At 39.8% G+C, this 27,363-nt stretch overlaps 1 protein-coding gene across 4 annotated transcripts in view; it reads right to left on the bottom strand.

Moving 5' to 3' along the window:
• The window catches only part of COL4A2 (collagen type IV alpha 2 chain), a 139,822-nt gene that overhangs the window by 49,133 nt on the left and 63,326 nt on the right, over nucleotides 1–27,363 (bottom strand). For all 4 annotated transcript variants that reach the window (XM_084223454.1, XM_084223452.1, XM_084223453.1 and 1 more), the window contains exons 5-6: nucleotides 1,651–1,785; nucleotides 1,527–1,571 (exon numbers count right to left, since the gene is read on the bottom strand). In XM_084223454.1, coding sequence (XP_084079580.1) covers nucleotides 1,527–1,571; nucleotides 1,651–1,785 — 180 coding nt within the window. The remainder of the gene's footprint in view (nucleotides 1–1,526; nucleotides 1,572–1,650; nucleotides 1,786–27,363) is intronic.

Below are 27,363 nucleotides of genomic sequence, written 5' to 3'. Positions count from 1 at the left end.
TTCTGGTTTGCACTGAGGCTGATGAGAAGCAAATCCTCCCTTGAGCAGCTCTTTGTTCCAGCAGGCTCAATCACAAAAAACCAGAAACTAACATAAAACATTTCTCCCTACTCCTTTATCTATAGCAAGAGTTTTCTCTTTGCTTTTGCTCCATTGCTTAGAAAAAATAGAAGAATACCCATGTCCTTACTGAGCTCCACCAAATATTTCACTCCTCATCCCAGCAGAGACTCACCATTCTCTCTTGGCTCCCAGCCCCACATCTTAGCACTGTGCCATGGTGATTTGTTCAGGGGTCTATCTACCTGCCTTCCCATGGCCAGTGAAAAAACTGGTTGGAAAATGTAAGGGTGCCTGAAGGGCAGGGCAGCTTGAAGAGAGTACACGATGGAAATGCAGGTTCAAGTTCTGTTTGAAGGTATTTATGTATTTATCCCTCACAATGCAATGTGCAGAGGTCAGGGAGGCAGGGCTAAAAAAGAAAACATGCCCAGGTAAGAGAAGCAGTCCAGCTATAGCAACACTGGGCTTCACAGGGGAGCAATTTTCTCTGCTTCCCAGGATGTGTCAGTGCTTAGAAAAAAACTCAGCATGATGCACTGAGATGAACAAGATCCTTGGCTCAGGAGTGTTAATAGAAATGGCAAATATGGTCTTCTTTTTTTCCTTAAGGAGTAAAAAAGAGGGACACAAGGAAGACTGTGAGAGAGAAATCCCTGAAACTTGATAGGAAGCTCTTCTGGAAACAAAAGAGGGTGAAAGTAGAGTGGATGTGGATGCGTGGGCTGCAAAGCGGGGCCCCGGTGTCAGGGAGCACTACAAAGGAAACCCAAGCCTGGGAACTCTGTCCAGGGATTCCAGTGACTCAGATTTCTTTGTTATTTTATGACACAAGATGTAAAGAAGTGTAGGCTGGGAAAATACTGTGCTGTGAACTTTACCCAGTTTTCCTCTTTGAGTGTTTCAGTTTCATAGACCTGGTCCATTTGTTCAAAGTTTTACAATGTTTAGTGCTCAGTAAGATTTTTAAGACAATCTCAAACATGCCATATGAGCTATAAAGCAAATTAACCATAGTTAGTATTCTTAATATCACTGGTTGTTATACAAGCTTTGCAAATCAGAAGTAATTAGGAATGACCAACTTGTGTCCTTCGTTCACAAGCTTAAGAGTTGTGAAGTACTTCAGTCACAGGTCTTTCCCACAAAAGAACATACTTAGCTGGGTAACCTCCAGAGACAGAGGAAATTTCTATCCTTTTCTGCCCCTTTTATAAGGGGATTTCTCCATAGGACAAAGCAAATGGACCTTAATTATCTGAGGGAATGAGAGGGAGCACAGATTCTGCTCTTTTATTGTGTATCTGCAGTTCCACTCCCTTCAGCAAATGTCCTTAGCTGAGAAGTGTGTACGTGGCTGATGTAGAATTTAACCCAGAAATTTTAATTAAAGTACAAAGGCTTTAAGCTAGCCTGCAATATTTGTATTTGGTGATTTCTTAAAGATGAAGTAACCCGCTACTTACAGGAATGCCATCTGCCCCGGGGAATCCAGTGACTCCTCTTTGTCCCTAGAGTGAACAGCACAATTAAAATTATGTTCTGCTAGCACGTTGCTTATTTGCTAAAACATTTGATATTCAAAGTTACCACTTCTCCTTTGGGTCCAGTTATTCCTGGGTATCCTCTTTCACCTTTGTGACCTTTGGGACCTTGCACTCCTGGGATCCCCATCAATCCTGGTGGTCCAGTGAATCCCTGTGATCCAAGGAGTCCTGGCTGGCCCTGATAAAAACAATAAAACAGCATTGACATAGGAACAGTTGTGATGCATGAAGCTGGACAGGTTATCACTCCTCCAACAAAGTCAATCTCTCAAAGAAAAAATAAACAGAGAATTTCTTTCCATCGTAGTAGGCCAGGCTCTTTGATAAAAGTAATCTGAAATACCCCATAAAGAAACTCCAGCAGCAGTGACTATATTGCACATATGGTCACAAAATTAACACATGGATATTAGCATTATATTCACTACTTCAGTATTCATGGACACTCTATGAAAAAACTGTTTTTTTGGAATGAGGTTTCCCAAGAGCGATTCTCCTACAACATAACGTATGACACTCCAAACAAGTAAAATATGATTAACTGTGAAATTTGCTTATTGGCCATATTTATTTTAACTGGCGTCTGATATTTAATGGCAGGAATTTCTGCCTCTTTAGTGACAATATTTCTGTTCAGCAGTGGAGCCTGAAAATGATGGGACACGCATGGATCCACAGAGGTTGAAGAGTTGCACACAGGACTCCCTGGTCATTCTCACTTCCAGCGCTGGTTTGGCTCTTCACGCCACTTCAACCATTGTTTAGAAATAATCCCTGTTGGCTGCCAACATCACAAGGCTCAAAAGGGGAAAAAACAATTTTGAAATGACACAATGGAGGTTTAGGTAATGGATTGTGACAGTATGTCTGAGATCTGTGAACTGAAGTATTTGAACAGTGTTCCAGACGTAGCATCACCGAAGGCACACATGTTTTGCATGTACTCACTGCACTAATGACATTAATAGTACATTGCTGCAATCTTTTCTGGAGAAATATGTTTTAAATGGAGCAAAGCACCATTTACCAAGACATTCAAATTAAGTCAAATCTAATGAAAGTTGTTTTTAAAATGCAATTAGATTTTTTTCACAGACCAGGCTGGAACAGCAACAGTATCTCACAGAGGAGAACTACAACAAACCATGAACAAACACATTCATACCAAAAAGTTGATTAAAAAATACTATCTTCTTTTAGTATAAAATACTTACAGTCTTGCCCGTGCCTACAAAGAAAGAGCAAGAAGGTGAATGCAATTCCTGTTCAAGAGTTCAACTTCATTTAATGCCACTGAGGTGGAAAGAGGGCAGTGTGGGGACTTGAAAAGAAGAAACCTGAAGATAGCCTAATTTCTTTGGATCAGGAAGTTGTACCAAAGACACTGAACAATGCCATACTGATATTAGGCAAAATTTATTTTAGTTTCATAGGCCCATTTGTGATACACTTTAAAAATTTCATAGTCAACAACTATCTAAAATAAAGATTTATCCCTGCTATAGTTGTTTTCATACCACATACCCCAAACCACTGCTATGACTGAAGCTCAGCTGACTTGCAGCTTCAAAAGCAAATCAATTTTCCACACTGCTTCCATGCAAAATGGTTGTCACAACACTTGGGGTAGGTTTTATGCTTTAAATCTTATTGTATCACATCATATGAGTCCATATTGAGAAGCTGACACAGCCAAACAAAGTACAGAACTGGGTGCGAGTCTTTAATTTTGGAATAAGACTAAGAATGAGCCAATATGTACAGCATGTACAGTATGATCCATACTTGTACAGTATGGATCTTTTGCTCTACTGCTAGGACTGATTTGACAAGACTGATGGTTTAGGAGCAGTGCCAAAGGACATGAATTTAAGTGTTTGAGCTGTCAGTGTGAAAGAGAATTCCCTCTGCTTACAACCAAACCTGACTTTATACAGCATCCCTACTTTTAAACCAAGCCTGCTCATGTGAATTATTAGGTGCTAAGAGGCCAATGTCTTTGCAGATTAACAAACTGAGAAGAAACAAAGATTACATGAATACATCCAAAACATAAAAGAACTCGTGTTGGCAGGAGGCATATGCATCTGAACAAGCAGCTGCTCATTTCCTTATGTCAGGCACCACTGGCTGGTGCAAATGCATCCACCTCCAACAGCAGTAGTTTTTAGTTTTTTTCAAAATGCAGTGAATCTCTAAAATTTATTATGTGGAGGTACAGATCCCAGAAGACATATTTTCTGAGCTGTCTGACTCAAATGGAAATCTAGTGCTGATTAAAAGCACTAGAGTAATGACTTAAATCTGAACCAGAATTTTTCATTGCGAGTTCCAAGATCAGGAAAAAGAAAATCTTTCTTATACCACATTTTCTCCAGTTTTCTTATCTACTATGGCTCAAAATTTATTTATTTAGGAATTGATAAAATACATATGAGCATGCCCCATGAAACTGCCTTTTTAGGGAAACAGACATTTCATTCATCAAAAAATGGAGTCAATTATATTTTTTGTTTGGGTTCTTTTGGTAGAGAAGTATAAATTCTCATGCAAATATCAATCAAAAATATTTCAATTTTACTATAAAGCCTTAAAATATTATTCAATGTTTAAGGTAGTCTGTTCTTCCTCATGCACTCATATTTAGAAAGGAATCTTTAAAAAGATTCAAAAAGGATGGAAACATATTCATTACATCTGTAAAGAACACTGAAAAATGATTATCATTCATTTGTGGAGATTTGAGTTGGCTCCAGTTGCATTTAATTTCTGAAAATAAATGTTTTAGTTGCTTCTGCAAAGAAAGGAATACATGGGCTCTGAACACTGAAAATGCCACTTCACTTTCGGAATACCTGAAAGCCAGAATAAATAATCTAAATTCCAAAACCCACTCATCCTCCTGAGATAAGCAAACTGTCTCTTTAGTGCCCCTCTACCCTCCTTTAGAGGGCAGCTGGAGGTAGAACACATGTAAAACTTTTCATTGCAGTTTCTGATAAAAGGCTGGTTATGTTCAGGATTTTCAAATCTGTGCCTGGCTGTCTATAGGGACCATGCAGAGCAGTACAGTTCAAAGGTGGTATTCCATGGAACATGTTTACCTCTCTAACTCCTACATCTCTAACTCCTACATCTCTAACTCCTACATCAGATACTATTCTCCCACTTCCAGTCCCATTTTCCTGTCTGGTGTGGAGGAAGAAATAAACAAGGAATGGAAAACAAGGAAGAGGACTGGGCATCAGCACCCCTTCCTCATGCCTTCCTGGTAGTTATCTGGTCATCTGTTTGTTGAAGAATATGGGTTATTTAAGACAAGGAGAAGAGAACAGATCCTCATGGGACTAGTTTAACACAAGGCTAGAGTCAGAGCTAGGGAAATACTTAATATCATGACAATGTTTGTGTAATTCTTCAGCCAATTAATACCTTGGCTTGTTAACTGAATTAACTTTGTTAACCTTTGTTAACTCAGACATGTCAGCTTTAACTCTGCTTTCTTTATCTTAGATCTTTTGTTAGACAAGTATGTCCCCTTTTCATTAGCAAGTGACCTAAGAACATTCTCTCTTTGGCAAAGGTCACTAAGGAGATTTAAGCAAAGACAATCAGTTTGAAAGGCTCAGTCAAACAAAGCATGACTCAATTCTTAGCCCCAAATACCCCTGTGTGACACATGCCATGCACGGTACTACTCTGTCTGTGCTCCTGGAGGGTCAGAAATTCTGGATAATTCTCCAAAGCTGTAAAATTGTGCTTGACTTAAAATTTTCAGATCTTAAAAAAGAAAAAGAAAAAGAAGCAAGCCTAGGGAAAATATCATCCATGTCATAGTTCAGAAAACGCATTAAGCTCTTTCTCTTGTACATGCAGTGCCCTTCCCATTTCACTAGGGTAAACTGGACCTCTTCCCTAGTCCAGAGCATGGCACCATTACCCAATGTCACCCACCAGGGGACTTACAGGCCAGTGCTAAGAGGCTCACTGACGTGTGTGTGGAATGCCATGGCCAGCACCTCTGAGAGAGTGCATGAAAAGGAAAGGAAAAAGTGGGCTGATGGACTATCTTGAAGATTAGCAAGAAGTTTGTTCATTGTTTTTATACTTCCACAACCCTTTAGTTGAATCACAAAGCTCCCAATGTCAGGATATACACCTAAATAGGCAGTCCAAGCTTAGCTCTTCCTGCAACTTCAGCTGACTGGAAGAGGTCTCACAAAATTCTTGTGGCCAGCCTCAATATTGTGGAAAAACTACTTACAGAGAGGAGCAAAGGTTTGAAATTAGAAAGCCTGAAGGAAATCTCCCCAGAAAATATTTGCTATGTTGTATATACATTGTCACTTGTCCAGTGACATGCATGAAGGAAAATGCCGCCAAGGTTGTGACTGAATTCAATAACTACGTTTTGCAATTAAGTACCAATGGGCATAAGAAGATTCTGATCAGACTTTTAAATTTGTACTCAATGTTCATGTTTTGCAGCTGGAACTTTAATTTCCAGTTCTTTTACCAACAGTCAGATGAAAGAGATGTCATGTTGCAATACTTTCTTCCTTCTAATTTACTGTTAATCTACAGTGTGGAAACAAAATTGACAGAGGAGGGTGTGCTAAGTTTGAGAGCAACCAAATGTTCGATGTGCTATACAAAGAGAGATGCAATAAATGACAGTACCTGCTCCAAAGGTTTTAAAACACAAGAATCATGAATTGCTGAGAAATCCACCTACCAGGGTGGAGATATAAAGACAGGAGAAAATTGTTGATTTGCAATAAAGAGGAGGCAGAATCAGAGTTTCTACAGAGCTTCCCAGCCACTGAGCCCATTTCTCCATGTTTCATTACAGATAACCATTTAAGCAATTGCTTCTGGTACATGGAATGTGATGATTCAGTATTCCCCACATGGAAACGAGCCTTGTAGACCATCATTTCCTTTAACAGTGGACAAAAAGAAAGGAGGTTAATTCCCTGACATTTTAAAAAGGTCACTGGTGAAAGGACAAGTTCATTTCCTGCGGGAAGGGTGATCTGACCATGACAGAAAAGCTGGAGCTGGGATTTTTTTGTAAGAGCTCTTAGTCTGGAACGGTCCCTGTAAGAACAGATGGGGAAAGGACGTGACAGCAAGGACCTCAGTGCACTCCTACTCAGTGAGACCAGCAAGTGGAACAGACAGCAACTCAACAGGGAATAAAATAATTTATAAGGAAAATGAGCAACTTTTGAGCTGATTAAAAGCGCTAACCCAGGAAAAGACATCCCTCCAGGCACACAAGAAACAAACAGAGAAGTTTTCAAATGTAATCCTGGGAAAATGTGGAAAACTGGGTGTAAACGTAGGGAATTTGTGACTCTTTCAGGTGGTTTCAATGGATGTACTGCACTAAAGCAATCACTGACCCCAAATAAAAAATGTATTACCTTAGTGCTCTCACTACCCCCAATAATATAAACTACAAGGAAGAACCTCAGCAACCTGCTGTGGCACACGGAGTCAGACTAGGATGGGCATCTCACTTGACATTTCTGCTAGAGCATAAATCCAGGAGGTTATCTAGGAGTTTATGGATTAAAGAGGGGAATATGTAGGGGAAGGGTTTGAGGTTCAGCTCCATGAAGTGCACACTTTGTCAGAAATACTTCACCCATGGGGCTGAGAGGCAGAGAAAAGCAGACCACATGGAGCACCTGCTGCCATGGCATGGTTTGACTCAGCAGCTGCTTCTGGTGTCCCTGGGCTGCCCAGCACAGAGAGACCTCCAGAGATCTTGGGACACTAATGAGTAAAACACCTACCATGACGCAGAAGAAAATGGAACATTTATGTGCCTTCCATCATTATGTTGCGCATTGATGACGTAGTTTGAATGGTTCCATTCACCTCAGCAACTCAAGAGTTTTGTTTAAGCAAGACTTAAATGCTTTTGTAATTCCACCTAGGAAGAATAGATAAAACCGTCCACAGAAGGATAGGAAACACAAATACACAGGGCAAAGCACAACCAATGCTAGCTACTGGAGAAAAAGATCACCTGAGAGAAAAAAATCCAGAAGCTTGTGCAGGCTTGGTTGTTAATCATATTAGCACGTTACTTTATTTCTGTGTCTTCAGGACTGTAGAAGTGACTACTTCCTACAAGATGCCTTGTAACAGTTTGCAGTGAGCCTTCAGAAGCTCTCACTAGATGGCACCAGCCATTGCTGCTGCACACAGCCCCCAGCACTGCAGGTGCAGGATTCCAGACCAACCTTCAGGAAATCTGATAAGGAGTTCAGATAGGGTCAAACTGTCCTTGAGTGAGGTCTGAGGCAACAAAAGCAGAAGGTTTCTGCCAAAACGTCTGTAAGTGAGATAGCTGGGGAAGTGCAAATAAAATGGGATTAAATGCATTGTGCAACTGAGCAGCATGGCTGCCCTAAGTGAAGATGTTCTGTCACTCCACCTATATTTTGTGTAGTAGGCACATTTGCTCTTCTAAGAGAAATGAGAAAAACTCATTACCTTACTTCTTGCTAAATTTACATTTACTGTCACAGGCTTGAAAATTCTCAAATTTATCTTCCAAATCTGTATTTTTAGTGTAGGGCTGGCATTAATTTCTGCCACCACATTGATACCAAAAGGGGAGTCTTATTCTGATATTTTGGACATTTGGTAACAACATGGCACCAGGAGGAGATGGAACTTCTGCTGTCTAACTAGAATATTGATAAGCAAATCAAACAATCTTTTCTCTTGTGCCTTATAAGACTATTAATATAAGAATATTAAATTCTTAACACAGAGTAGCACTGAAAGAGTCAGCAGGCTTTAACAAAAAGGTACATAACTAATGGTTATTTCTACCTTTTTTTCCGTTTTGCTACTTTAGAGCAGATTATTTAGCTGAGTTTCACGTTCCAGCTCTTATTCTCAGAGAAGACTTTCCTTCTCATTTGTTAATGAGCTTTTTTTTATTTATAACAAAAGTAAACACAAAAAATGATAACATTCATTAAAAATAACTAAAAAATGAGGCTAGTTCAGCCTAGTGGCATGGTAACAATCTGCTGTTCTTTTAATTTCATTGTCCGGACATACGACATTTTCTCTCAGGACAGTGGTGACCAAATGACATTAATTCCAGAACAGTGATTCAGCTTGCAAAAGGGTGGATTTTTTTTTTCATTAAGGAAGGAATACACATTAAATCTTCATAAAAAAAGAACTATGAAAGCATTCCCTTTACCAGAAGCCACATCCCTTTTCTGTACTCAGTAATGAAATAATTTTGTACTGTTTTCTGTTCCCACGGTTTGATCTAATTTGTGATCTTCCAGAAAGCTGCTATGTCACCCAAGAAGATAAAACATGTGCAAAAGTAAATATATGCTGGAATGTAGGTCAAGAACTCAAAAGAACCAGTTAATAGTTTCTTCATGTCACAAAATACACAGGAGTGAATGTCAGAAATGCTTTCTGCGCCGTGCAGTGCTTCTGGTGCTTCTGTAGTAAGAACAATAGTGGGACCACAGCAATGATCTCTCAAAGAAAAGCATAAGAAAGGGCAAGTCTAGACAAAACCACATGAGGATTTCCATATTAAACCTTCAAAAGGTCATTGGATAGAGGAAAGAAGAAGAGGATGGTGGACAAGATGTGGGAAAAAAGCACTGGGCAGAGGCAAAGGGTGCTTTTGTTTGCAGACTGAGTAAGGGGATATCTCTGAAAGTACAAAGTAGAATCTCTGCTGAAATATGGCTAAACAGAAAAACTAGGAAATTTAGCATCAGAATCAAGACCTATATTAGTAAATGTATCTCTCTAGTAAGCATGGTCTACTAAATTATGTGAGAAGACTTGGAATGACTTGAAAGGCACTGAATTTTTAAAGTATTGCATTTATAGAACAGATGTAGACATTTATCTGCCTGCAGTGTAGTCATCAAAAGATCCCATCAGGTGCAGGTGATATCTCATGGCATGATATCCTAATGCAGATATTCAAACTAAGTCAAACAAATGCACCTGAATGGAACCATTTTTCTTAAGTGTCTATAAAAGAAGCCCAGGTTTCTGGCTCAAAAGCTTACCTCACATCATTGCTTTCTAAACCGTGCAAGAAGGCAATACCCCAAAGATCGAGTCCTGAAATGGTGGATTTAGCAGTTAGAATTAAGATTGAAATAAAAATTGTGCTACATGAAAAGGGAGCCGATATAAATGCAATATATTTACTTAGCCTGGCAGACAATACATGGCAGAAATGCTGCTACTGGTAGTACAAAATAGTAGGATTTTAGTGGAAGTTAGAAATATTTCAGCATTAAAGAGTAATCAGATGATAATGGTGTGTGCTCAAAAACGTATCCATTTATTCCACATTAGCCTGAGAGAGGAAGTGCAGTTAACGGAGCTACTCACTTTATGTTGGTTAAACTGAGACTACCAAGCTAAGACAACTATAAAATCAGAAAAAAACCCCCCTACTTCAGTGACATGTAAATTCTGTCCCTTTGACTACCAGCTAAATTCTGGTTTTGAGAAAGAGGTAACTAAAGTTAAATTTGGAGACATCAACTTTGAATGAACTTGAATAAACTTGAACGAGATAATGATGTTTTACAGAACACTAAAATGACATTGATTTATACTTGTCAAATGTTCATTACTACGTAATTAATTGGAGAAGGTTAGTTTGATAGCCAACCAAATATTCACCAGAGAGGAAAATCACCTTGCCAAATATGCTTTTATAATGAGACAATTATCACACTGATGGGTGTGGACAAGGAGCAGAAGGAAGCAGGGAACTCCCAGTTACTCTGCAACATTTGCTGTATCATGCCCATGGAAAGAAGCAGACTTTGGTCATGATGCCTATTAAATGTGTGATTAAGCAATTGGAGGACAGTAAATGCCTTATATGTTTTTAGTACAATGAGTATATTTCTAGAAGAAAATTCTGTTCATTCAACATAGGTTTTTACAGGATCAAAAAAGCCAAAAATTTTCCAGGGCACCATAGAATGCACCGCAATCTTCCTACTCTGCTAGTATCTCCATCAATTTTTTTCTTAAAGTTATTTTCATTCATTCTATTCATTTTATTACCATCATAATATTAAGATCAGCTGCTTTCTGGGACTTTTTAAAAGCATACCTCGCACATATTGCCAAAACCTTGGATAACGCAGTCGGCTGGATAGCTGTAACACTGCTGTTTGGCTAACTGGGCTTTCTCAAGGCAGGACAACAACCAGCACCTGCTTGAGTTAGAACATTCAGTCATAGACACAAGAGCCAATCTGCCAGCCCAATTGCTTTCAAATGGCTTTCAGTGGTGTGTGGGAGTGTTCTCAAGATCCTAAAATTCAGGAAGTTCAACACAGATGTTTTCTGTCAGTAGGCGTTGGAAGCACCAATAGTAACATCTGTTCACTTTTCATATTTGTGAGAACATTTTTTTTTTTGGTCCAAAAACCATTCACTGTTGAAATGTCCAAATTGTGCAACTGGCCAAAATGTTAAGCTCATTAGGCTCCATGAGTTTAAGAGTATGTGAAAATTAAAACCCCTGCAGGATTCAGCCTATCGTATGCCAATTTTTCCATTCTGCGTTCTTCTGTTTAAACAAAAGTGTAACTATTTTTGTGGTGGGAACAGCTATCAAAACTGACTTGATCATGCAAATAAAAGTTACTACTGGCTGTTTTAACTACAGAAAGAATTCAATTCTCTTACAGAGGCAGTGACTTTTTAGTAATTTGTGTACTGGGATACCCTCTCCACATGGGAGCCCAGAACACATGTTCTAGCAGCATGTACAAGAGGCTCGGTACAGACCTTCGTGCTCCGGTCATGGGAATTTACAGTTTGGGACAGTCTCCGAGTTCCTGACAAGGCCAGATGATTGGCTCTGAACCACCAGGAAGGACGCTGGGCTTTAAGGCAGATGTCTGCAGCAATATGAAGAGTCATTGTCGATACAGAATCAGAGACATTTTTTTTCTCCCAGCCCTTCTAGACAGATGAGCCTCAAGAGCAGTGGGGTGCTATGATATCATCAGAACGGAGTTTGTACAGTTGTTCCCTCCACGTGATTTCCCAGCCTTGATGTATCAATGCAAGTGGTCTAGAAATTTCAGTAACTGGGACTCTGTTGAAACCTGCTGTTGAATCAGCTCACACTGAAGCCAAATCAACCCTTATGCCTTCCAGTGTACGTGGGTTGTTAACCTCACAAACATTCTAACGCAATCACTTTGATGGTTGTTAAGCTGGGCCTGCCTTCACGTTGGGTTTGCCTCCAGAATCAACAGTCTACATAATCTGTAATTTATGAGAAATCTTCAGTTAGTAAATAGAAATACTGGAAAGCAGTTATCTTTTAAATAATAGAATTTTGTTCTCTGCACAGATTCCCAGTAAGTTTTTACAAGTTGGCAGTACTAGATCAAGCTGAATGATCATCTAGGGACGATAAATTATTTGGAGAAAGTACTATGGCAACCAATTACTTCAAGAATGCTCTGTGATTCTGTGAAGTCTTCTTTTTTTTTTTTTTTGAAATCAAGCAGGAGAGTAAAAATATTTTCCTTTGAATCATAAAGGAAATAGTTCTGTATTGTCTACCTGGAAAAAAATGAATCTAACTTGTGATAACTGTCTTGGAGAGGGTCAAGGGTGGAATACAAACTTGAACAGGAAGATTCTCCAGATCCATTACAAAATATCTAGTTTTTCTGGCAGACTCAGTTTGAGGTAGCACTAATGGGGGCCAAGAGTACCCACACATCTTCTGCAGATTCCAAAATGTCATCACTCAAGGGAAAGGATGTTCTGGAGAACATCAGCAGCAGACAGTTCCACAGCTGTTTAAGGAGAAAGCCTATTTATCATTTCACATGATGATTTCAAAAGCTACTGGGAATTTTTTAACCATTTATTGTAGGCAGTATGGGCTATGGAGCTTCTTCAGGAAAGGATCAGGATAATAATCAGAGCAAACCATTTTGTTTGATCATAGAATCATAGAATAGTTTGGACTGGAAGAGACATTAAAAATCATCTCTTTCCAACCCTGTTACCAAGGGCAGGAATATGTTCTACTACACCAGACTGCACAAAATCCAACGTAACCTTGAACAATTCCAGGGGTGGAACATCTACCATCTTACTGCCTCACCACACACACAGCAAAGAATTTCTTCCTAATATCTGATTTACACTTGCCCTCTTTCAGTTTAAAGCAAATACCATACGCCCTTGTGAAAAGTTCCTCTCCAGTGTTTTTGTAAGCATCCTTTAGATACTGGAAGGCTGCTGAAAGGTCTCCCTGGAGCCTCTTCTCCTGGCTTAACAGCCCCAGTTCTCAGCTTGTTTTCATAGGATGGGTGTTCTGGCCCTCTGATCATCTTTGCAGCTCTCCTCTGGACTTGCTTCAACAAGTCCATGTCCTTCTTATGTTGGGGGCCCCAGAGCTGGACACAGCACTACAGTCTGATCTCACCAGAGTGGAATGCAGGAGGAGAATTACCTTCCTCAACCTGCTGGTCACATCACCTGGTTTTGATCCAGCACAGCATGTGTTGGCTTTCTGGGCTGCAAGGATGCAGTGCTGAGTCACGTTGAGCTTCTTGCCCAACAACACCCCCCAGTCATTCTCAGGGCTGCACTCAATCTGGCCATCCTCCAGCCTGTATTGATCGGGCTACTCCAACCCAGATGCTGCACCGTGTACTTGGCTTTGTTAAACTTCATGGGCTTTTCACAGGATGACATCCTTCCCCTCCAGCATGTTGACCACACCACACAGCTTGGTGTCAGCAGGAAACTAGAGGGTGCACTTAGTCCCACTGTCCATGCAGCTGACAGAGATGTTGAACAGCGCTGATCCCAAGACCAACCTCTGAGGAACATCACTCGTCACTGCTTTCCACTTGGACACTGAGCCATTGACTGCAACTCTGTGTGTGTGTCCATCCATCCAATTCCTTGTGCACCAAGTGGTCCACCTGTCAGATCCCTGATTCTCCAGTTCAGAGACAAGGATCCTTTATTCCTTTTCATTCTGCAGATACTGAGGAGTGAAGGCACTGCAAAATTGTACTGGCAAGTTGCTTTTATTTGAAGGACATGCCTTTAGTTTGACAGGTCTTGGAGAAAATTTAGGTTGCTCTCTAACTGGTAGCTAATGCAGGTAATATGGAGGAAAAGAGAAGCCTTCAAGACAAGGAGAAACAATAGAGGGAGCTTATCTGCTCTATCAGAACACCAGAGAGACTGCTAAACAATTTGTTATAACTACTCATCTGGGTTCCATCACTGGGGACTGGTTTCAAGCTTCAGCCTGAGGAAAGTATCCTCAGTATTTGAGATTCTAATTCTAGAGTGTCTCTAAGCTTTGCTAAATTAGTGCTTTCTTGGCTAAAACACAGTCTGCCTACAGGATTAGCTGTGTCAAAGGAATCAGTGATGTGCAGTGATGCGCTGTCTTTGTGAACTTTTAATGTACTTGCAGAGATGCTTCCACCAGTCTCATGGGAGAGGCTGCATTTATTGATGGGGGAAATTGAATTACTGGTGGTGAAATGGTCAGAATGGCACAGTTCACAAGTCAACCATGACCCCAAACTTCTAAGACGCCTCTCTTGCTTTACCATATCTATTACAAGCAAGGACAAAAGGAAGCAAGAGATAAATGTGAAGCTTCTCCTCCTTTCCAAAACACTAATTAATGTTGGAACATCTGTACCTGAGATTTATAGGTCCTGGATCCTCCATGTCCCTGAGAAGATCTCAACTACCACACAGAGTATCAGCCTTCTGTATTTCTGGCAGAGAGAGTAACAAATGCACTTTTATTTATGTGGTTCCTTTGAAGTTTTGGCTCCTACTCCTCCCTTTTTTCATGAAAAAATATTTTCAACTTTTCTGACTGTTTCTGCATCTGGGAGAACCTAAGGCTTTTATGTAGCTACTGAAAAGAGGCAATGCTAGCTCTCCTGTCCAAGTTAATGCCTATAACTTTTATTCCCTTTTTTTTGTCAAGAGATAAAGAACATTTGCTATATGAGAGCAAACAAACCCTGAGCAATAGTGTTATGGAGGCTACAGTACTCAGTACAGACTGATGATGTGAATGGCTGAAAGAGTCATGATGGCCTGGAGATTGGTAATCCCCAAATTATCTGGGCAATAAAAAAGGCTAATCAAATATTACTTGCTCTAGCTGACCCTCCTTGAGCACAGGCGGTTGGACTAGATGATCTTAGAGCACCTTTCCAACCTCAGCCACACTGTGATTCAGTGAAATACGGTGATACTGATATTTAGAATCCTCTTTAGGACCCTGCAATTTAGCTGTTTGCCTATTCTATTGCTTAGATTTTTTCCTCTCTGTGATGTCTGTAGAACGTGTACATATTTATTCTCTCTTTTGTTTGCTGTCTTCAGATCTCTGTGTATCTAACACAAGCCATAAAGCACTCTAGTTTCTGTAGAACAGATAAGGGCTGGGAGTCACTGACATGAGGTGGAACAGTTTCTTACTGTTAAAAACACGGATAATTATTATGAAGTGTTTGGTAAAGTTAGCATTATTGACAAAAGCAAGATGCAGTTTTATAGCTATCTGCCAGTGGATAACTGTAGCTGTGTGTTTGTTGCAGACATACTTATGTATGTGTGAGGTCTCCCATATCTTTACAGTTTACATGGGTGCTTACAAGAAAAAACAGCCCTCTGGTCCTGCAATGATTTAATAATCTTGCTAAAATCCTGCCAGACTATCCCTCAACCAACTCTACTGATTTATACAGTTATGAAGTATAAATCAGACTGAAGAAGTTTCTGCTGTTATTTGTTTCCACCACAGGAAGACACCAACAAGCACTCCTAAGGATAAAAACCAACCTACTTTTTTATGAACACAGCTTGATATTTCCATTACATTTTGACACAAAAAAGAGGGTGCACTTAAAAGGAGAGATTTAAAGAAAGAGTCGGAATGAAAAAAGATGACAGAGCTATTCAGCTTCCCCTGAATATTTTTGATTTAGAGCCATATTTCTCTTCCTGTTTCCCCTGCTGCCTCCAAATAAACAAGAAACCCACAACAGATTTTTAACAGGGACAGAAAAAAAAAAAACAACTGAAAAATTGAATTTGTCTTAATAAGGTTGACAGAATTTTCATATGGTAAGTTTCCAGTAACAAGGACCAAAACAAGAATCAATGAAAACTCATTTTTAATTACGCTGGCTGGGGTAATGCAACATTGTCTCAATAAATACTAACCCAACTGCAATGAAGAGAATCAGCAATTTGCCTATTTGTATATTCTTTCTGGTCTTCAAGATCTTATCAATCTAATTCCTATACATATCAGATATCTTTGGAAGATGAAGCTAATTCTAAGAGAATATAGTTTAGTAACCCCATGGGGATGATGCCATTCACGAAGAATTTTAATGAAGCATCATAGAGAAAGAATTTGAATTATTAACTATGATAGATTGTGGACAAAAAAAGAAAATCAAATCTATTTCCTCTCAGCATTCAATAAAACTATTTTATTCTGAAGAGAAATATGGTTTAATATGATTTTCCAGTTAATTCTTATTATTTATAAAGGCCTGACTAGACACTGAGCTATGAATATCTAAGATTTCAAGTTACCACAGAAATTTAAATAATTTTAATTATTTTATGTGAAGTAGTTATGAGATTTAGTTCCTCCTTGACTGAACTGTTCCAAATAAATTCAATTATTTGACACAATTCAATTATTTGACAAAAAAATATGAAATTAATATATTTTGAATGTTCAGCAGAACTATTAAGGAAAATAGCTGGAAATGTATTTCCAGGCATACCAAAGTATAGGCTTAGATTGCTTTTCAGCTGTTTGACTAAGCAACATGCTACTTCATTCAATTAGTATCTTAGAGAACTGGTGACTTTGTTACCCAATTCAATGTTTAATCCTTGTCAGGAGGAATCAGCAGTGACTCGAGAAAACAGCTAAACAACAGGACCCAACATTCTCCATCCCACTGAGAACACTGCTGCCCTAAACCTTCCTTCAGATATAAGACACAGCTATTAATTGGTGTGCTTTTATGGAACACAGCTTTCAACTTAGAAAGATTAATGGCACTACCCTGACAATATGCAGGGTTCACTTGCCTCACTATAGATGAACAAATTAGTAGCATTAAGAAACCAGAAGTTTTAGGAAAACTGTTGCCTGATAATAAAGAGTGGTTGTAGGATAAACAAAACTACAGCTTTCTTGTTGCTCAGTAAACGTGTGCAGATACTGAGGACGGCTTGAGATGGGTCTGCACTGAATGAAGTGTTGTCATTGCTGTGTGCCAAATGGAAGGTGGGAAGCACCCATGGATGAGAACACTGCTCTCCAGTCAGTGCCCAGCACCTCCCCTCACTCACCCCTCTGAAGCCCACAGTGAGTGCCCTTCCACCTTCTGCAGAAAGACAGCTGGGTATCACAATCCTTATCACACCTCAAGGGTGACACAGGTGTCAGACAAGCCCTTCTGAACTGAGGTGAATTTCAGCCAGTTTAAGATTTGCTATTAGATTGTTTCAGCAGCAGCAATCCTTCATCACAGAGATAAAGAGAGACTTGGAAAAACATTTCAGAAGACAGTTTTTGTGCAGCTGCTAACAACTTCAGAGGAGAAGTGCAGAAGATATGTGTTGGGATAAAACACTCAGTGACAAAAATGTAAACACAAAAAGCCAGGCTGTGACCTAATTTAAGCCTTGTTCAGTCACAGGCTAGCTAAAGCACGCTTCCATGCTCATAATTAAAAAAACATCCTGAAATTTAAAACAACTGAAACCATACAACAGCGGGACTTCTTGCACTGTTCCAAAGATGTGTAGTGAAAAAAAAAAATCAGTTAAATGTCTGAAATTAAAGAGAAAGCATCCAAGAATCCATTTAAAAATCAATTTAAAACCTTATTAATCACTTCTTTTCCTGAACCTAATAGAGCACATTTATTTTAGTAAAAATGCACCAGTATTCACTCCAGATTAAAAAAATTGATGACACAAATTATCTTAAATTTAAATTTTGGGAAATTATTTAAAAACACTGTTGAAAAATCTACATTCTAGGTGTCATCAGTGTTCCTTGTTGCACATCAGGCATGTCAAATGGCACAGAGTGAAGCACAATGCCCTAGGCAAACACAGCTATCAGAGGGCACCTTGCAGGCCATTTTGAATGAGCACAAGAAAAAGAAATCTGAGAATTACTCCAGGAAGTCCTCCCAGCAAAGCTGACTATCAGGAGCTGAAAGCTTGTGGGTACACAAGAAGCTACTGACTGAAGTAAGTGAGACTTGATAAATGTGCATTTCATGACCTTCAAGATATGGCCCAAAACACGCTTGTCTTTTCAGGAAAATTTGATACTGCATTAGATGAGATTACACAATATGATGATTGTCAAAGCCTCACTCAAGATGAGCTGCCTGCAACCACACCTACTTATGTTTTTGCATGCAGTGGTTGAGTGGTGTGAGAGGGACACGGGAGAATCTGTGAAGCAATTTCACGTCCTCTTTTTAGATGTTCCTAGGTATCCTTCAGGAGAATTAAATGGTATAACACTGAATAATTATTTGTAATAAAGTTGGGCAATAAGCACTTCCAAAAACTGTACTTAGATATTCATTTCTTCTAAGCTTAAATTTTGTCTTGCAGAGACTCTTGCACCACTGCTATTCCTGATACCCATCAGCACACGGCATTCCTGGTGGGGCTGCTGCCCTAGAAGTCAGGGAGCCACTCATTGCATTCCATTGCCCTGCTGCTTCAGCCTAAAAAATGCAAAGTATGAGTTACTTCTGGTAAAACTAAGCCCATGCTAATTTCCTGGCTGAAGCTCATCAGTTCCTTCTCTGGAGAGATGGGTGCTATGCAGAGTGGCTGCTCTCCTCACTGTCCTTCCTAAGGACCACAGGAATCCAACGGGACAGTTGAGCTGTAAAGATGAAATCGGTGATTTTTGGGGTGCCTATTTTATGGGTCTGCTCAAATGAACCTCTCCCAAACCATCAGCGGCTTCTCACAGCATCTGCCAGAAAAGTTTTTTCAGCTTTCTTTGGGAAGCAGAAACAAGGCATACTACACAGGCATCTCTGTACCACCTGGATTTCCTTCTGCAGGGTGGAGGCAAAGGGTGAACATGGGAAATCCTCCTTGCTGGGGGTGCTGCTGATCTGCCTTGCCTTAGGGAGTCTTAGGTGACACTGTGGACTGTCAGCTCTTCCTTCCACTGACCATCAGGTGGACTGAGAGGAATGGGCCAGCACCAGTACTTGTACCCCTACAGTTCTGATCAGTGCAGTCCATCATCCCCAAGTGAAGAACACTTTCTATCTCCATGCTATTGATCTCCAATAGGCTCAACAAATGTAAAAAAATGAACAGCTCATGCGCAGCACTTGTGGTTTTTTTACAAAGTTACATAAAATTCCCACAACAATTGCAGAGATTCCTTTTAATCCTCTGCATGAAGACTACAAAACCAAAAATGAGCACAAACACTACGAAAAATGAATGTCCCAGGATACTTGCTATCACAAACATGAAATACAGAGCTTCTTGTTGAAGTTCTCCTACACCATTCCAGTCTACTCCTTCCTCATTATATCCACAGAAGGACTATTCATTCATGATAAGCTAGTTTGATGCGTTCAGATAATTCTCCATTGCTGTTCCATGCAAGCCGCAATCACGGCAAAGACTTAAGGCCTTCTCAGGATCTTGTTTCAAAATTTGTCTGTGTTGCCCAACGCCTGAACCCAACACAGTAATTATGATAATGTTTGCATGTGGTGCTATTAGCTGATTCTTGAAGCTATAGCTGAAGAAACAAGGAGTAGAAGCTTTGCTAGTAATTACAATCAGATGCCTGTAACAATCCTTGCGGTTTTGCCTGCTCGTTCAGTTGTTGCTCACACAGACTATCCACAGCATGAGTGGGAAATTCCCGTGAGAAAAGATTCTGGAAATGAGGCCCAAATGGTGCACTCTATTGGTCTGAATGAAGAAAATAAGCTTTTTTGGGTCAGTTTACTTTGATTAAGGCATCACAGAATAAATTGAATATAGCCCAATAAAGGACAAATCTTTTATCAGTGATTTCATAAAAGTGAAATGCATTCACTTTTGCATTATTATATATTTTTATAATTTAAAAAAAACTGTGGCTAGAAAAAACTTACTGGAAACTGATACACACATACTTGATATTTTTATCTAGTTTTTATTGGTAAACAAATTTCTGACACATCAGCAAGTAAACAGACTGCAAAACATATCTTTAGACAAATATCAATGTAGACAGATAAACAGTCTTGAGAGAGGAGGTTTCAAAAAAAAAATCTTAAGCTTCATGTAATATTAACAGGAATACAGTGTGCTTTCCACAGCACTGCTTGGAACGAAATGTTATGCCCATGGATGGTAAAGCAATGAATAAGCTGCAATGAATAAGTCCTGGTCGTGAAGCACTGTTTGAAGGCTGAACACGAATGCCAAAAAATCTGTACAATTAAGTGCTACTGGTCCTACAGATCCCAAGTAGGCCGTGTAAGAGCTTATCACTCTGCTTGCTGTGGAAAATCAAAGTGAAACACAAGCTCAGCCACTGCATACTTGCAGTTTTTCTAGCTTTTAAGGGCTAAACAAAGCTGGGAACATGAAGCCACAGAAGCCACCCATCCTAAGGGCAGTCTGAAGAGAGTTCAGCACTGGACTTAAAACAGCTTCAAAACCAGAGCTGCGTGGAATTATTTTGCTGAATGAAAACAGAAATATGTCAGAAAAGGTTCTTTGTATGGATTGATTTAAAAGACAGTGGGGAGGAAAAATGGGACAGAATTCTTAATTACAAAATAAGGATTTTAGTCAAAATGAGATAATGTGCCTACTCTTGAGCTAGTGAGTAAATACAGCCCTTACAGGACAGATGGCAAGCTCAGGTTTGAGCCTAGAGACAGCTGCATGGCCATGTCTGTATGTCTTTTCTAAAACTGTTTTTTCACCTCAGTCTTAAAAAAAATAAAAATAGTTTTGCCTTATTTAGGAATAAAATATAAAAAATCTTGACAATATTTCAGGTCAGCACAACTAGCTCTGTTAACATTTGTTCTGCCATCCACTACCCAAGAGCAGACTCCTTGCTTTGACGCTGGAAAACAGCATGTTTGGATCTTGCTGTCTCCTGCTTTTTACATCTGCTATGCTGTGAATGGAGTCAATGTCACCATGCTGGCTCTGCTGGCCTTATTCCAGCCTAAGATTTCCTCATGCTGGAGGGAATTGCTTCAGCTGCTTTTACAGACCAACTCTAATTCCCCTTTCCTCTGCTACAGTTTACCAAAAGGGCATTGTGCAGGAATTTAATCTTCCTTTTTTCTTCATCTTCTTCCCAACAGTGTAAATTCTTACTAATGTGGCTTTGATACCCAAAGTAAAGGAGGCAATAGCTTGTGCACTCATCTTAAATCAGGCTTTTAAACTAATTTATTTCCCCTAATCTTCATGTGAACGGAAATGTAACTGTACACACTGCACATCAAAACTCAGATCTAGATATATTTCTTTCTGAAAGATTTAGTGAAAATGGAAAGGACATTCAAAAGATAGAACAGCCTGAATATAGAGCTGGAATAAGACATTCACTGGCTTTCAGCAGTGGACCCAGAAAAGGTTACCACTGCAAAGAGATTGATGCCGAAAGTCTGCTAGAATAAGGCCCCCTCTGGGTCAACTTATGGCCATTTACAGTTTCTTCTTTATGTTAAAAGTTATAATTCACACGTTCCTCTGCCTCTCACTACACAATTTTCCTAATTTGCAAGTAATTTAGCTTTCAGTAAACTGCCATCACTGCTATTTAAACAGTAGGTGTGTTGCAATAAATGCTATTGCCTTGTCATCGCTGATTAACTCCACTGAGTCCTGTTACACCAACCCAGTACTAGACCAGAACAGCTGAACTGGGAACATATTCGGGTCTAACATCTAACAGATGTCTGATGGGAAAATTTCCAATATCTCTCCTTTTTTTCTTAGAAAGCAGTTTAAAGAAAAACTTGTTTAACTCCAGTTTCTCAAGGCTCAGAATCTCTCACAATAACAAGCTTTAGGAATAACATGGGAATGAAAGAAAGCACAGTAATGTAACAAGAGGGAATAACTGCTCTGCTTAAAATACAAACTATTTCACATGCTTACTCCTATCCATATTATATAGAATCTTTCCACTGAAAGCATTCCAAGAATGTGCCATTTACTGCTAAATCAATGAAGTCAAAGAGCATGGGAATGTAGTCTGAGATCCCAGAAGAATCTATCCAGATTGTGCTATCAACAACCTGCAATGCAGTGCAAGGTTGAGACCAAGTCTGGTACTTTGTCCAAAGTCCGGCAATTATTTTTGTTAAAGGCTACAAGCGCAGGAATTTTCAGAGTACCATTTGTGGCTGTTTGCCTTGGGAAAGTTAAGTAAAGCTGGAAAGCAACGCTTTCTTAATGAATATATTTTACTTTCTCTCAATCCACATGCAAGTGTTTATTGCAAACAAATTGCTTGTAAGCTGTTCTAAAATAACCCCCTAAAAATAAGTAATTGAAGCTTATTCTAATACATGGCAGAAGTAAGAATTTTGCTGAGTTACTACATGCTCATGTATCCCATGCCTTGTCTAATGTTAAGACCACAGCTTCTGCGATAAATATGATTCTTGTATAAACACATTCTTTCCAACAATATTCATCTGGCTCTTTGCGTCTAAGAGAGCATGAAACGTTACAGAGCTCTCAGCACTTCATTCTCTCTCTCATTCAGTGAGCAAAAATAAATCTTTACTTCTTCTGTTGGTATATAATATGCAGTGCCAGGAGCTGCAAAATCCTTCCCTTTTCTAGTAGTGTCTAGCGCACTCTGAGAACTCGCCGTTAGCCACAAACGTGAAGAAATGTTAAACAAAGTTGCTACTGCATAACCACCTCCTCCTACATGAGTTCTTGGGATAGGTTTAATCCCCAGCTGCACTTGAAGAATACACTTGTTGAGATTAATGTGGCATCACAGCCGGACTGCTTGCGTAGTTTTGTTTAAAGCGGCGTCAGCATCCCTGCAGAGCCAGCCAAGCAGCCTGTTTGAAACACATCTCACCAGGGCAAGAAATCAGATTTTTTTACATTGAATGCAGTGGAATTTCCACAGGGGCTGGGGAGATCTCGACTGCTGTTGGTGTTCGAAAGAAGTCCTTATACATGTAGGATAAAATTTAGCTTCTCCTCTTCAGTTTAGGCTGCATTACAGAGAAAGACCCAACACAATGCCTAGCTCCTGGATCCAGATGCTTACCCAACCATTTCCTTGCTGTGTATCAGGATGAGACACAGGTCCTTTATGTTTCCTTTTTCCCTTTCCTCTGCCCCTTACTCTAGTGGAAGAGCACAAAGATCTTGAGAATGCAGCCATACAGACTGTAGGGGCACTGGCACTGAAGGGCTGGCTCCAGGAAGACTTAAGAGTATACTTCAAATTAGACGCCATTCTAATGAAATAGCTGGAACCAAACAGGTACATGGAAACCAAAAGCAGAAATTCAGAACTCTACCATTATTTCATAGCTAAAATAATGGATTAGTACTCAGCAGACATGTGCAATTTAATTCTCAGCTCTGCCATGTCTTTTGTTAAACACTTGCAAAGCTCTTACAGCTGCATCAGTGGGTAACACCTCCTTTCTTCATGTTCTGCAGTGGAAAAACTGTCTTTTCTCATTATTTGCATCACTTTAGTGAGTAAAGTCCTCTTTTCAGATTAGAACCACATTTCTGCGTGAATAATGATGACAGCAGAATAGCTGCAATTCAGTCCATTGTACTAATTTGAAACTGTTTGTTAAAGAATTCCATGTTTATCTTTTTGATTATATCAAATTAGAAAGAAAGGACTACTTGCATGAAGAGGACTACTTACATGAAATTTCTTCACAATAAGTAATTGTGAGAGTGATGTGTTCAGTAAAAGCTTGGGTCTTGCACATACAGACACATGAACAGGCACACACATACATGGAAAGCTCTTCACGCCCAGCCTGCAGATATCCATTTCTGTACAGGAGTGGAATCACAGTTCTTCCACATTTGCTCAGCATCATCATCCTTATTGTGTGCCTGCTGAGCCTCACTCTCTGGAGGTCCACCTCCTGGGAGAGAAATGTGATATGGGCAGTTTTCTGTATTTAGACCTGAGAACAACTGAGAAACCCAATGCTGGCTGCACTGAGCAGCTTTTCTTTCTACTGCCAAGTCTACAGCAGCTTTGAGAATTCACGCTCTGCATAGCAAAGGGATATGTTCCTTTATCATCTGAGTCAGTTTATTCACCATTGGCATTTGCAGAGCAAATCAGTAATGCTGTGAGAAGACAGTATACAGATGAAAGCCAGAACCTGATCCCCCAAAGCATCCTTTCCAGAGCTACATTACTCCAACTGTAATACAGCACTTCACACAAAACCAAGGCTATGCCTTTTTTCTTTAGTAAGAATAATGTATGTTTATGGCTGAGTTCTCCATCAGTGTCTGTTTCTGACACAGGGAGCTAACTAAAAAAAAAAAAAATCCCTTTCCTGTTTCTTTGTGCCAAAAGGAAGCATGTTTGGATACTATTATGCAGCTTGCTGAGTAGCTATCTTAAACGTGAGGTTTCTTCTTTCCTACTAGCCATTATGGCTTCTTATCTCAGGCATTCAAACTATTTGCTAATTGCTCTCTTTTCTGTTATGGAATTTTTTTTTTTTTTTTTTTTGCAGGGGGACTTTTTGTTGCTTTACAAAGTAGTTGCTATGAAAATAATAACAACTTGTGGACAAGAATATTTCTGTCCATATTTTTAATACTGAAAGCCCTGTATTTATTTTGTAGGAATGTTAGCATTTCTCTGGGGATACCCTTGTAGAAAGCAGGTTGAATTTTGCTGTGAGATTGAAATGCTGGTGAAATAAAAAGTCTGAGTAAGTCTTTGTGACTAATTGCTACTAGGAGTTACTAGATCCATAACCATTAAAACAAGAAGAAAATGGACTTCCATCTACTTTACATTATATAAGATATATAATATATAAGCATAAAGGCTTCAACTATTTCTCATCGCAAGATCTTGCTCCCCTTTATCTCTTATTTTGCTCTAGCCTTAAGGAAAATCCAAACATATTCAAAGATGCTTGTTATATGTTAACACATTTAGGGTGCTTTTTAGATTTATCATGCCCACAAAGTTACTAATATGGATATAAAGGGAGAGAAATAGAAGTGTGACCTGTATATGGGAACAAGATTGACAGGAACCGTGCAACATTGTGCTCTAGCTGGCACTAGCATTGCTCTGCTAATGCACAGCTGGAATTCACAACTAAAACATGGAGATGGAGTTGTTGTTCCTTTTAAAAAGAGGTAGATGGTATCAAGATCAACTTCTAAAATCTCCCAACAGAAACATCTTTCCATCTGCTGCTATAGTTTCTTTATCCTGAAATTGTTCTGTGGAATTTCCTGTTTACTCTCAAACTCCTAATTTATAGATCATGTCCTTCAACACCAATGGTACAGTTTATGTAATTCCCATTCACTGAATTCCTTCATTATGTTCTTTTAGAACAAATTGGGTTATTATCTTAATGTGTGCAAGTTCAGGAGGTTTAATATTTTTCTACCAGCTACAACTTAGCTGCAAGTTTGAGCCTCATACTGACAATGGCCTTACTGAAAAATGAATATTAAATTCAAACCAGTGGAAAAAAATCTAAAGTCTATCTTACAGAGTGACTCTGGCATTACTTTTGAATTTTCTCATTTTATTGGTGCTCCCAGTGTGCATTACTTCTACCTGAAACACCACCAAAATGTAACATCTCCTGTTCAGTTACCTGAAGAATCCTTCTCTGCATCACTTTTATGGCTGATCTCAAAGTACAGGACCAGCCTGGAGCATCACCAGCATGACAGCTGAGACAGCTATAGGTGACCAACTCAAAAGGGAGAAGTTTGTGCAATGAATTTCCCTTTCAAGGAGTTGGTAGGATAGGCAGCCTTCCCACAGAGCAATGGTAGGGCTCAGCACTGGCCATACAGACACTACTTAAGCAGCAGAGACCAGAACTCATCTCTTCTACCATCTTCCCTTTTCCTCCAGCCACACTTCTCTTACAGAAAAGGACAGGCACAGAAACCCTGCCTGTGCTGTCCTTCCTAGGCAGTGCTTAAGGAGGAGGATGGATGAATCACTTTTTCCATCTCACAAAAGCATGCACTTCCATCCTCAGCCCATCTACTGTCGGCAGACTTCCTGCAGCCTGGGAAAACCAAAGAAGAGAGCAAGCACTGGATCCTGGTGCACACCACTGTTTCTGTCTCTCAGGAAGTCTTACAAAATCCATTAGTAGAGGGGCTTTGGAAAATTGTGATTCAGTTTATTTACTAAAATAAGATTTATTTCACTATGTCCTCCCCGCATTTTTAAGTGGTTTGTTGAAAATCTTCCAAAGGTTGACTCGGGAACCAAATTCATTTTAACTTAGTAGAAACCTTCTTTTAACCAAGTACATACAAAGCAAAGGCCACTTGTTGCTGACTGGCCAAACTCAAGATGAGATTAAATAATCCTCATGCTCCTTTGCCCCAGCTTCTCCACCTTCTCCCCAGAAGTCACCAGGCAGAAAAGGTCCCTTCATTCCTCTACTGACACCACTGGGAGGGGGACGGATGCTCAGTGCCCACGGCGAGAGCAGCTGAGATGGCAGTGAGCCATCCATTTAAACAGCACTTGGGCTGCACAGGGAGTGAGCTGGGCATTGTTATACCTCACAGGCTAACCTGGCCCTCAGACAAACAAAACACTACACTGACAATACTCCAATTCCCTCTATTTCCAGCAACTTTGTTCCAAGTAGGAGAGGAACACCAACATGAAAACCTGCTCCATGACAGTTTATTGAGGATCATGTCCACCACATTAACTCTGGCACAAAACAGCTTGAAGTTACCTTTCCCTCGTGCAGCCCTGAGCCCTGCTGCACATTTAGAATGGTTTCCTTTACTGCCCAACTCACTGCTCCCTCCTGCTCTCACTGCCCATCTCCTCCTCTTCTGGGCTTAGTCCCAGCCATCTGCTGCCAGCTCCTGGACAAATCACATCCACAAACTTCCTCCTTCTGTCTCCTTTCCACTGTCCACTCCCACACTCTCCTGAAGGATCTCCACCAATTAGCCAGCTAGCAAGAAGAGTATCTTCAAGTTCATTAGGTGAACATTCCTGGATAGAAAAGCACCAGCTGAAACAGAAGGGTGGGGTTGGCATGGAATAGGCAGGGAGAAAAAGAAAAACAAACATGCAGTGAAAATAGGGTAGAAAAGCAATGTACAGACTTGGGAAGTTCCATGCCTGGTAGTACGGATGGCTAATTTGGTTTCAGCAAAACTTAAGAGTGAATAAAACATCCTGCCTTACTTCTACTCTATAATCTGGTCTTCAACAAAAGTACAAAAGAAAACAAGAAGAAGGTGGCTGGAGTACTTTGATAAAATTTTTATGGGCTGTGAGATGCTCTAAAATTAATCACTAAAAGGATCCAGAAACACAAAGAGCTAATTTGAGGGCTTGCATTTTTGTTTCAGCAGAAGAAAGTATAAACCAGACCAA

This window comes from Fringilla coelebs (genome assembly GCF_963513975.1).
Source record: "Fringilla coelebs genome assembly, chromosome: 2".
Taxonomy (NCBI): Eukaryota; Metazoa; Chordata; class Aves; order Passeriformes; family Fringillidae; genus Fringilla; species Fringilla coelebs.
Note: the sequence above shows the minus strand (reverse complement) of the source record. Positions and strands in the feature narration are given on the sequence as shown.